Source organism: Ictalurus punctatus, unplaced genomic scaffold (assembly GCF_001660625.3).
Source record: "Ictalurus punctatus breed USDA103 unplaced genomic scaffold, Coco_2.0 tig00007213, whole genome shotgun sequence".
In the NCBI taxonomy this organism is placed as follows: domain Eukaryota; kingdom Metazoa; phylum Chordata; class Actinopteri; order Siluriformes; family Ictaluridae; genus Ictalurus; species Ictalurus punctatus.
The window spans coordinates 40001-52500 of record NW_026521133.1 but is presented as its reverse complement, the minus strand read 5'-3'; the positions used below and the strand labels follow the sequence as shown (position 1 = coordinate 52500).

At 40.8% G+C, this 12500-nt stretch overlaps 1 protein-coding gene across 1 annotated transcript in view; it reads left to right on the top strand.

Annotated features, from left to right (window-relative positions):
- Positions 1–12500, top strand: part of LOC108269599 (latent-transforming growth factor beta-binding protein 1) — a gene marked incomplete at its 5' end in the record, with an annotated part of 36307 nt that overhangs the window by 21962 nt on the left and 1845 nt on the right. The window contains 5 exon segments of the mRNA XM_053679357.1: positions 3739–3876; positions 4921–5091; positions 6601–6771; positions 8546–8698; positions 9865–12500. The exon segment at positions 9865–12500 is cut by the window's right edge and continues 1845 nt beyond it. Coding sequence (XP_053535332.1) covers positions 3739–3876; positions 4921–5091; positions 6601–6771; positions 8546–8698; positions 9865–10034 — 803 coding nt within the window.

Here is a 12500-nt window from a genome sequence, read left to right as displayed (position 1 = left end):
GGTTGGTGACGATGTATCGGGGGTTGGTGACGATGTATCGGGTGGTTGACGATGTATCGGGGGGTGACGATGTATTGGGGGTGACGATGTATCGGGGGTTGGTGACGATGTATCGGGGGTTGGTGACGATGTATCGGGGGGTGACGATGTATCGGTGGTTGACGATGTATCGGGGGGTGACGATGTATCGGGGGTTGGTGACGATCTATCGGTGGTTGACGATGTATCGGTGGTTGACGATGTATCGGGGGGTGACGATGTATCGGGGGGTGACGATGTATCGGTGGTTGACGATGTATCGGGGGGTGACGATGTATCGGTGGTTGACGATGTATCGGGGGGTGACGATGTATCGGGGGTTGGTGACGATGTATCGGTGGTTGACGATGTATCGGGGGGTGACGATGTATTGGGGGTTGGTGACGATGTATCGGTGGTTGACGATGTATCGGGGGGTGACGATGTATCGGGGGGTGACGATGTATCGGGGGTTGGTGACGATCTATCGGTGGTTGACGATGTATCGGGGGGTGACGATGTATCGGGGGTGACGATGTATCGGGGGTTGGTGACGATGTATCGGTGGTTGACGATGTATCGGGGGGTGACGATGTATCGGTGGTTGACGATGTATCGGGGGGTGACGATGTATCGGGGGTTGGTGACGATCTATCGGTGGTTGACGATGTATCGGTGGTTGACGATGTATCGGGGGGTGACGATGTATCGGGGGGTGACGATGTATCGGTGGTTGACGATGTATCGGGGGGTGACGATGTATCAGTGGTTGACGATGTATCGGGGGGTGACGATGTATCGGGGGTTGGTGACGATGTATTGGTGGTTGACGATGTATCGGGGGGTGACGATGTATTGGGGGTTGGTGACGATGTATCGGTGGTTGACGATGTATCGGGGGGTGACGATGTATCGGGGGGTGACGATGTATCGGGGGTTGGTGACGATCTATCGGTGGTTGACGATGTATCGGGGGGTGACGATGTATCGGGGGTGACGATGTATCGGGGGTTGGTGACGATGTATCGGTGGTTGACGATGTATCGGGGGGTGACGATGTATCGGTGGTTGACGATGTATTGGTGGTTGACGATGTATCGGGGGTGACGATGTATCGGGGGTTGGTGACGATGTATCGGGGGTGACGATGTATCGGGGGTGACGATGTATCGGGGGTTGGTGACGATGTATTGGGGGGTGACGATGTACGAAGGTTTTTAGACGTTTGTAGACAGCCAGTGACTCAGTGAGTTCAGATTTCCAGGGGAAGTTCATTCCACACTGAGGCTCCAGAACAGAGAAGAGCAGTGCAGATCTCGTACCCTGAGAGATGGTAGGTCCAGTCGAGCGGTGCTAGAGGATTGGAGGGAGCGTGGGGCAGTGTGGGGTGTGATAAGTGCTTTGAGGTTGGTGGAGGGAGGGTGGCAGTGGGGTAGTGAGGGAGAAATTAGGAAGGTAGAAAACAAGTCACGCAGCTGCATTCTGCATCAGTCGCAGAGGCGGAACAGTGATAACCCAAACGCTTCAGAGAAGTGTTTCAGTAGAATTATACCAGCTGACTGCAAAGAAAGCCAACGTTTTAAATATGGGAATATTAGATAAATAATCAGAGACATCTGTTCTGACAGCTCTAACACACACACACACACACACACACACACACACATATATATATATATGTAGAGACAGGAAGAGAGAGGGAGAGACGGAGAGACGGAGAGAGAGATCATTAAATAGAGCATTAAGACACGCATCTATGACTATCTATGAAATCTATCACATGGATAGAAAAACAGGTGTGTGTGCATATGTGTGTGTGTGTGTGTGTGAGAGAGAGAGAGAGCCGTGCATGTACATTGGATAGCAGAAGCATGCTATGCCAAAAATACTCAAACATTATTTAGACTTCCATATATAAAGAAATCATCTCATGCTTGTGGTTTTGTGTGTGTGTGTGTGTGTGTGTATGTGTGTGTGTGTGTGTGTGTGTGTGTGTGTGTATGTGTGTGTGACGGATTTAAATGGTGAAACTTTGGGTGGAGAATGTTCTAAGACCAGTGTGCTATAATGACCCAAACCACAGTACTATGGCATACCGCAGTCCTACACACACACACACACACACACACACACACACACACACACACACACACACACACACACACACACACACACACATACATATGGTTGCAGCTGGAACTTAGCCTCATGTGAGGCCTACCACACTCCTGAATGTCATGTGCCGATGCCAAGCCATGATTTATACACTCACTGTGTGTGTGTGTGTATGTGTGTGTGTGTGTGTGTGTGTGGAGGACTGCAGTGTGCCATAGTACTGTGTTTCTGGTTATTATATCCATATTAGACAGCAACACACACACACACACACACACACACACACACACATACACACACATATATGTAGAGACACACATACACTGCCCTCCACTAATATTGGCACCCTTGTCTTTATTGTTTAACCTTTTGATCTTTTGTTTAAAACATTCACAAAATTACTCTGCTCTCATGGATATCAAACTATTACAAACACAACACAGGTTTATCAAAAAAATCTTTGTTAAATATAGGTGTGCAACAATTATTGGCACCCTTTTAGTCAGTAATTTGTGCTACATCCCTTTGCCATGATAACAGCTCTGAGTCTTCTCCTATAACACTGATGAGGTTGGAGAATACATGGTGAGGGATCTGAGAGCGTTCCTCCATACAGAATCTCTCCAGATCCTTCACATTTCAGGTCCACACTGGTGGACTCTCCTCTTCAGTTCACCCCACAGGTTTTCTATGGGGTTCAGGTCAGGGGACTGGGATGGTCAGGGCAGGATCTTGATTTTGTGGTCAGTAAACCATTTCTGTGTTGATGTTGATGATGTTTTGGATCATCGTCCTGCTGGAAGATCCAACCACGGCCCATTTGAATCTTTCTGGCAGAGGCAGTCAGGTTTTCATTTAATATCTGTTGATATTTGATGGAGTCCATGATGCCATGTATCCTAACAAAATGTCCAGGTCCTCTGCAGAAAAACAGCCCAAAACATTAAAGATCCTCCTCCATATTTAACCGTGGGCATGAGGGACTTTTCCATACGGCTACCTCTCTGTGTGCTCCAAAACCACCTCTGTGTTTATTACCAAAATGCTCTATTCTGGTTTCATCTGACCGTAGAACCCGATCCCATTTGAAGTTCCAGTAGTGTGTGCACACTGAAGACGCTCGAGTTTGTTTTTGGATGAGAGTAGAGGCTTTAGTCTTGAACCCCTTCCAAACAGCTTGTGGTGATGTCGGTGACTTCAGATTGTAGTTTTGGAGACTTTCTGACCCCAAGACACGACTAACTCCTGCAGTTCTCCAGCTGTGATCCTCGGAGATGTTTTATCCACTCGAACCGTCCTCTTCACAGTGCGTTGAGACGATACAGACACGCGTCCAATTCCAGGTCCATTCATAACATTTCCAGTTGATAGATAGATACACACACACATGCAAAAATGTAGACAGACATGTGCGCACACACACTCTCTCTCACCTATTTATGCACTTGACCAAACGCCCTGAATGACCCTCTCTCTCTCTCTCTCTCTCTCTCTGTCTCTCTCTCTCTCTCTCTCTCTGTCTCTCTCTCTGTCTCTCTCTCTCTGTCTCTCTCTCTGTCTCTCTCTCTCTCTGTCTCTCTCTGTCTCTGTCTCTCTCTCTCTCAGACACAGACGAGTGTTTAGACGAGTTGAACTGTGTGGATGGTCAGTGTTTGAATAATCACGGATCGTATCAGTGTTTCTGTACACCCCCCGCGGTGCTCGATGCTACCAGTAAGCGCTGTATGTTCCCCGGGGCTGCAGGTAAACCCGAGCTCACTGCACTCGCTACACTAAACATTTTGCACAAAAACAGCGATGTTTTTACATTTAATTCCAGTTTTCTCAGGACTATAACACTCATAGATATTAAACAACGCTAAATCTGTCTTTTTAATGAATTCCTCCTAAAAATACCTCGACTCGGTTGGCTACTTTCCAGTTTATAAGCTCTCTGACTTTCGGAGTTCGCGTCAGTAACGACATTTATTTCATGTGCAATGAAAAAAATACAATATAATTTTTTTCTTTCAGAAGTGTGTTACTAAAACTTTAATGATTATTTTTAAAGCATGACTGCTAAGGTCACAAATACAATAAAATAAAAATAAATCTCATCTTAAATGGAAACTTTTAGTTTCGAGTACATCATTTTCAGCTACACTGACTAACAACGCCACAGGGGCCATTTGATACCTAGCTAACTTAGCATGTTAGCTAATCAACAGAAATGAACCGTAAGAGACAACTGTTCACATTCAAACGTTTACGAAAGAAATCTGAAAATAGCTTTTATTTTGAGAAGTTTAAGGGAAGTACACTGCTAATTATTCTCTATTACATTACATTAACAGTCGCTAGCTACCTAGCGTAACCTAGCATGTTAGCTAAGCAAACGTTTTTTGTTTTTTTAAATTCTCATATAAAACTAGCGACAGTGATTACATTTCATTCAGGTTTCATCAGAACGAGAAACATGAAACTCGGCACTAAACACTTTCACACTTTCAGTTTCGACTAAAATGCAAACTCAGCAGGACCGCTCTGTAAAAATGTTTTAAAGCTTTACATAAGTCACTAGCTAACCCTCCACGCTAGCTAAGAGGCTGTTTTTGTGGGTTCTCTGCTTAGCGCTCACCACTCGCTAGTTGCACGAGAAGGTTGTACCGAAACGTCCAATGTTAGTAAAGTGACAAACATCATTACACTTGCTGAATTATTCTTTCATTTGTCTCACTGTGTGTGTGTGTGTGTGTGTGTGTGTGTGTGTGTGTGTGTGTGTGTGTGTGTGTGTGTGTGTCTCCACAGAGCCCAGTGAGCAGCAGGGTGTGTTTCAGGAGATCTGTTGGCAGAGTGTGTCTCCTACACTGACCTGCATGAACGCGCTGAGTAACCGAGTGACCACTTACACCGAGTGCTGCTGTCTGTACGGAGAGGCCTGGGGCATGCAGTGTGCACTGTGTCCTCTTAAACACTCCGGTACACACACTCAGACACACTCACACACACACACACTCACACACACACACACACACGCACTCACTCACTCTAAACACCACGTTAGAAGGCGTGAATGGAACCTCCGGCAGCGCGTTCATGAAGCAGGATTAGTGGAAACGAAGCTTGGGAGACTGTTACCACAGAATGCTGTTTATCTGAAGACGGTGAAGCGCGGGTTCCAGTTCAGTTTCCGGGTTTTTCTTCGTTCACTCTGTATATTTTTGTTTGTTTCTTGAAGAGAGTCTCGTATAGCACCGATATACCACCGCGTGAACTGTCCTCGTTGTAGTGATCACATTCGTCACTGGTTTAATTGAACAAAACGGCTTCCACACTCATTATTCAGCGGCACGTAGAATATCACGTGTCCTCCGTGTGGAAAATAGAAAACGCATATTAATAATATAGTTCTGTATAATAATACAGTTCTGTATAATAATACAGTTCTGTATAATAATATAGTTCTGTATAATAATATAGTTCTGTACAATAATATAGTTCTGTATAATAATATAGTTCTGTACAATAATACAGTTCTGTATAATAATATAGTTCTGTATAATAATATAGTTCTGTATAATAATATAGTTCTGTACAATAATATAGTTCTGTACAATAATATAGTTCTGTACAATAATACAGTTCTGTATAATAATATAGTTCTGTATAATAATATAGTTCTGTATAATAATATAGTTCTGTACAATAATATAGTTCTGTATAATAATATAGTTCTGTATAATAATATAGTTCTGTACAATAATACAGTTCTGTATAATAATATAGTTCTGTATAATAATATAGTTCTGTACAATAATATAGTTCTGTATAATAATATAGTTCTGTACAATAATATAGTTCTGTATAATAATATAGTTCTGTATAATAATATAGTTCTGTACAATAATATAGTTCTGTATAATAATATAGTTCTGTATAATAATATAGGTCTGTATAATAATACAGTTCTGTACAATAATATAGTTCTGTATAATAATATAGTTCTGTATAATAATATAGTTCTGTATAATAATATAGTTCTGTACAATAATATAGTTCTGTATAATAATACAGTTCTGTATAATAATATAGTTCTGTATAATAATACAGTTCTGTATAATAATATAGTTCTGTACAATAATACAGTTCTGTATAATAATATAGTTCTGTACAATAATATAGTTCTGTATAATAATATAGTTCTGTATAATAATACAGTTCTGTATAATAATATAGTTCTGTACAATAATACAGTTCTGTATAATAATATAGTTCTGTATAATAATATAGTTCTGTATAATAATATAGTTCTGTATAATAATACAGTTCTGTATAATAATACAGTTCTGTATAATAATATAGTTCTGTATAATAATACAGTTCTGTATAATAATATAGTTCTGTATAATAATATAGTTCTGTATCGTCTCCCTCGTGTTTCTGTGTCTCTCTACTCTATTTATCCACGCTTGATTTCTCTCCCCACAGAGGATTATGCCATCATGTGTAATATCCGAGGCTCCGGATCGGTCAGACGGCCGTACGGTCAGGACGCTCTGGTCGCCGGACCCGTTCACGAGTACGAGGTCGGCCCGGAGTACGACCCACGAACTTTGAGCCCTAACCCAACCTTCTACGAGGACTACGACGAATCTAACAGTGAGTGACGCTCAGAGTCAGTTATCCCGTCATCCTGAAGCCTGCTTTCTACAGGTCAGAGCTGTTCGGTCTGCGCAGGTCTCTGGCGCCATCATGTGGCCGCTTCAGCACAAAAATCAGCTTTTATACACATTTACACTGACTGTTGTCTCTGCTTCAGTTAAAACTATCATTTTCCCCAAAACCTTAAACACGCAGCACCTATTTACACTAAATTCATTTATTTATGTACTTATTTATTTATATAGTTATGTGTGTATTATCATCGTTATGTTTAAAACTTACCTCAATGAATTTTACTTTCAGTTTAGTATAGCTGTATACCTAACATATAATAACATACAATTAAAACTTATTACATACAATTAATAAATAGTTAAGACGAATTTAAGGCTTTTAAACAGTTGGCTAGTTAGCAACTAACAAGTACGAGCTAGCTAGAAAGTTGTCTAAGCTAGCTAGCAAGCTGTTTGTGTGTTTGATTTATTCAGGTCCTCTCTAGCACTCCCGGCTGCGTTTCAAAAACATGTAAGGAACAGAACAAGAAGAGAAAAGTTTTCCGCTCAAGAGATTAGCCAAAACGTGTTTACTGCGTGATGTTTATTATAATTATATTGGGATTAATTATTAATATTGATAAAAATGACATTAATTCATTTCAAAGTTATTAAACGGGTTTATTTACGGGTCTATTGACGGGTCTATTGACGGGACTATTGACGGGACTATTGACGGGTTTATTGACGGGTTTATTGATGGGTCTATTGACGGGTCTATTGAAGGGTTTATTGACGGGTCTATTGAAGGGTCTATTGACGGGTCTATTGACGGGACTATTGACGGGTTTATTGACGGGTTTATTGAAGGGTTTATTGACGGGTTTATTGAAGGGTTTATTGACGGGTTTATTGACGGGACTATTGAAGGGTTTATTGAAGGGTTTATTGACGGGTTTATTGACGGGACTATTGAAGGGTTTATTGACGGGTCTATTGACGGGTTTATTGACGCGTTTATTGAAGGGTTTATTGACGGGTTTATTGAAGGGTTTATTGACGGGTTTATTGACGGGACTATTGAAGGGTTTATTGACGGGTCTATTGACGGGTTTATTGACGCGTTTATTGAAGGGTTTATTGACGGGTCTATTGATGGGTCTATTGAAGGGTCTATTGACGGGTTTATTGATGGGTCTATTGAAGGGTCTACTGACGGGACTATTGACGGGTCTATTGACGGGTTTATTGACGCGTTTATTGAAGGGTTTATTGACGGGTTTATTGACGGGACTATTGAAGGGTTTATTGACGGGTCTATTGACGGGTTTATTGACGCGTTTATTGAAGGGTTTATTGACGGGTCTATTGACGGGTCTATTGAAGGGTCTACTGACGGGACTATTGACGGGTCTATTGACGGGTTTATTGACGCGTTTATTGAAGGGTTTATTGACGGGTCTATTGACGGGTCTATTGACAGTAATGATCTGGAGGTGATTTAGATCTTATAGTCTCCTAAACTGTGAATAAAGCGAGTGGCGAGCTGGTAGTGAGTACACATGTGGGCAGTGTGTGTGAAAGGGTGAGTTCAGGTTGATTGAGTGGATGTGAGCGATAAGAGCAGCGCTGCAGGAGTCTGATGGAGATGTAGCGTCTGTAGAGTTTTCATAAATAAACACGGTGCTTGGATAAATACTGCACTGGACAGCGTGTATAATAATGCTGGGAGTGATGAGTGTGTTATTGTTTGTTTGTTTGTTTGTTTGTTTGTTCAGCGGGACGATACGAGGCGTTTGAGGGGCTGCGGGCGGAGGAGTGCGGTGTGTTAAACGGCTGTGAGAACGGACGGTGTGTGAGGGTGCAGAAGGGATACACCTGCGACTGTTTCGATGGATACACACTCGACATGTCCCGAATGGCCTGCGTCGGTACGCGCGTGCACACACTCTCTCTCTCTCTCTCTCTCTCTCTCACACACACACACACACACACACACTGTAATAACACTTATATCTGTATTTGTACACACAGTGAATATTTAATATATGTTTTTTATATAAGCTAAGAACCCTTAAGTATCCAATGAACCCTTCAATGATATATAGAACCCTAGAACCGTTCTTCCATGAGAACAGGTTCCAAGTAGAACTGCTTTAAGAGGCTGAGAACCCTCACTTATTACAAAGAACTCCTGAAGAACGTCAAAGTCTTTCAGAAGCCTGAGGACCTTTAATCATCCCATGAATAATGACTTTAAATGATTGTTTCTCTATCACAGAAGGTTCCAAGTAGAACCATTTTGGAAACATAACAACACTTAGTTATTACGAAGAACCCTGGAAATGAGTGTTTATGAGAAACGGTTCCAAGCAGAACCTTTTTATCAGAAAATAAGAACTATTAATGAAATAATATAGAACCCTGTATCTGTTTTTCCATCAGGTTTGAAGTAGAACCATTTTAGAAAGCCAAGAGCCCTTACTTTTTACAGCAAAATCACCCTTGAAGAATGTAGAACCCTACAACTGAGTGTTTCTCACAAAGGGTTCCGTAAGCAGAACCATTCGTGAGATTGGAAGATGAGATTATTAATAATCCAGTGTAAACTGAAGTGAAAAAACGCTTCTTCAGGAGTGTTAAACAGTTCACTGGATAATTCAGGGTTCTACCTGGAACCCTTTCTGACAAACACACTGCTGTTGGGTTCTATAGCCTTTAACACTTCTTTGTAAAAAGTACGGGTTCTTAGCTCACTAAAAGGGTTCTACTTGGACCCTAACACTCAGTTGCAGGATTCCGGGTTCCTATTTTGATCTGTATTTGTGCACATGATGAATATTTACATTGTTGTTGCAGGCCTCTAATCACGCAGAACCCTCAGAGTAAAGTCGTGTTCAGAGTGAAGTTCAGAACTGAATCCGAGGCGTCGCGTATCTTTATTTTATTTGATATTTTATGGATCGAATGATGAAGGAAGTTAAAGTTGTGAGCAGTTTCTCAGAATGAATTCATATATCCAGTTTAAAACGACAGTCTGTCTGTTCTCAGAACAATTTTAACAATAATGACTTTGTTTTCGTTTTCGCTTCTCCAGATGTAAACGAATGCACCGAGCTCAACAAGCGAATGTCTCTGTGCAAAAACGGGAAATGCATCAACACACAGGGTTCGTATAAATGCCAGTGTTTGCCGGGATACACGCCGTCAGAGAGACCCAACTACTGCGTTCCCATCGTCCCCAGCGCCAGCACCGGCACCGAGTGACCACCAGGGGATGCCACCATCATATCACACACTCACACACACACACACACACACACACACACAACAAACATACACACAACAAACACACATGCTCTTATTTAATCTACGCCCATATAATCTGCACTGTATTATAACACACACACACACACACACACACACACACACACAAAACGACAATAGAATTCTACTTGAGATGAAGATAAAAGTTGAACACATTTCTAATCTTATTGAGAGAAAATAGAACTGTATAAAATTGTGTTTACTGTCTTTATGTCTTTATCTTCATTTTTTTCAGTTATTAAATTAGAAGGAATTTTTATTTTATTTTATTTTATTTTATTTTTTTGAGGAGACAAACCCTACGAAGTGAACACTGGGGGATGAAACGGCGTTCTTTACCCAGCGTGAGACTGATACTTTATTTTATTTCATAAAATTATATTCCGCTGTTCGTTTTCCTCTCTCGTCCCTCCTTTCCTCTCTCTACCCACAATCCTCTGCTTGTCTCCTCCGCGTCTCGGGTTCATCTGGAACACGCAAAGTGCTAATGTTACGTTTACATCCTAAAAAGCAGCGTTTACGACGTTATATCTCCGTATCACATCGATTCTGTGCAGGAACGTCTCACATCCGATCCGTCTCCTGAACGGAGTTATCCGAAATCCGTCCAAAACCCTGGACCTATTTTCACAATTTTGAAAGAGTTCTTTATTTGTCCCTTTTGGAGAACCCTTAACGTTTCTATGTAGAATATCTTCCCGTTCTTGAAACCTAAGAACCTGAATGTTATCCCATAATCCCTAAAAAAATATATATATAGAACCTTCTAACTGTTCTTCCATCAGAGCAGGTTCCAAGTAGAACTCCTTTAGGAGGATAAGAACCCTCACTTATTACGAAGAACTCCTGAAGAATGCAGGACCCTATAATTTTTAGTTGTTTATCAGAATGGGTTCTAAGTAGAATTCTTTTGGAAGGCCGAGGACCCTTAATTATCCAAAGAGTAATGATTTAAATCAAACAGACCTCTATAATTGTCTCTCCATCAAAGAAGGTTCCAGATAGAACCATTCTCAAACGATAACAACACTTAGTTATTACAGAGAACCTTGGAAATGAGTGTTTATCAGAAACAGTTCCAAGTAGAACCATTTTATCAGAAAGTAAGAACCTTTAATGAAATAGTATAGAACTCTTATAGCTGTTTTTCTATCAGGCTCCAAGTAGAACCTTTTTATCGGAAAGTAAGAATGCTCAATCATCCAAAGAAGCCTTAAATAATATAGAACCCTATAACTGCTTTCATATCAGAGAAAGTTCCGGGTAGAACCGTTTTGGAAAGCCAACTTTCTGAAGAATCTGGAGAGTGTGGAACCCTACAATTGAGTGTTTATCAGAAATGGTTCTAAGTGAAATTACCCTCAATTATCCAAAGAACCGTTAAATGATACAGAACTCTATAATTGTTTCACTATCACAGAAGGTTCCATGTAGAACCATTTTGGAAACATAACAACACTTACTTATTACAAAAAACTCTACAAATGAGAGTTTCTGAGAAACAGTTCCAAGTAGAACCCTTTCATCGTAAAGAAAGAACCTTTAATTAAATCATGTAGAACTCTTATATAACTGTTTTTCGATCAGGTTCCAAGTAGGACCGTTTTAGAATTCTAAGAGCCCTCACTTAAGACAGACATCACCCTGGTTATTTCAGTGTTCTTCGGATCATTAAGATTTCTCAGGTTCCAAAATGGAAGTCTTTCTGATTAACACTCGGTTGTAGGGTTCTCCAGAGAATCCTTAAATGTTCCTGCAGAGGAATAACCGAAGAACCCTTTATGGTTCTAAGAGTCTAGGTAGCCTCCTCTTGAATAGAACACTAATTAATAATATTTTGAAGAAGCCATCGTAACAAAGTTAAGTGTGTTAAACATTGTACTTATTAAAAAACAAACTGTAGATACATCGTAACTTTCCACCATTAAAGCCTTCAAGCTAATAGCCTGCAAATAGCTAATTAGCAACGAGCATATGAGATGACACATAGTCAGTGAGATGCTAATGCAGTGCATTGTGGGTAATACACATTCTTACCAAGAAATTAAGATTAAGAAGAAAGTTGTAATTCTAAAGTTTTAGATTTTTTATTAACGAATAAAGGAGAAGTTCTAGTAGGAACATTAACTCGTGAGAATTTTACCACAGTGACATGATTTTATAATAGTGTTTTTGTATTAATGATAAAAAAAAAATAAAGTTCTTTGTGTCTGGGACATCGAAAAACAAAATATTTTCGTTTAAAATTCCTGTTTCCGTTCCATATTTATCCGCCGTTTTTCCGAGCGGGAAAACTGACCTAGAATCGGACCGTCGTTTTTATTTTCCAAGATGGAGAAACTGATTCTAGATCCGCGGTTGAACCTCACGCTCACGTTAAACAGGGGAAAAACGCTAGCTCTGTCA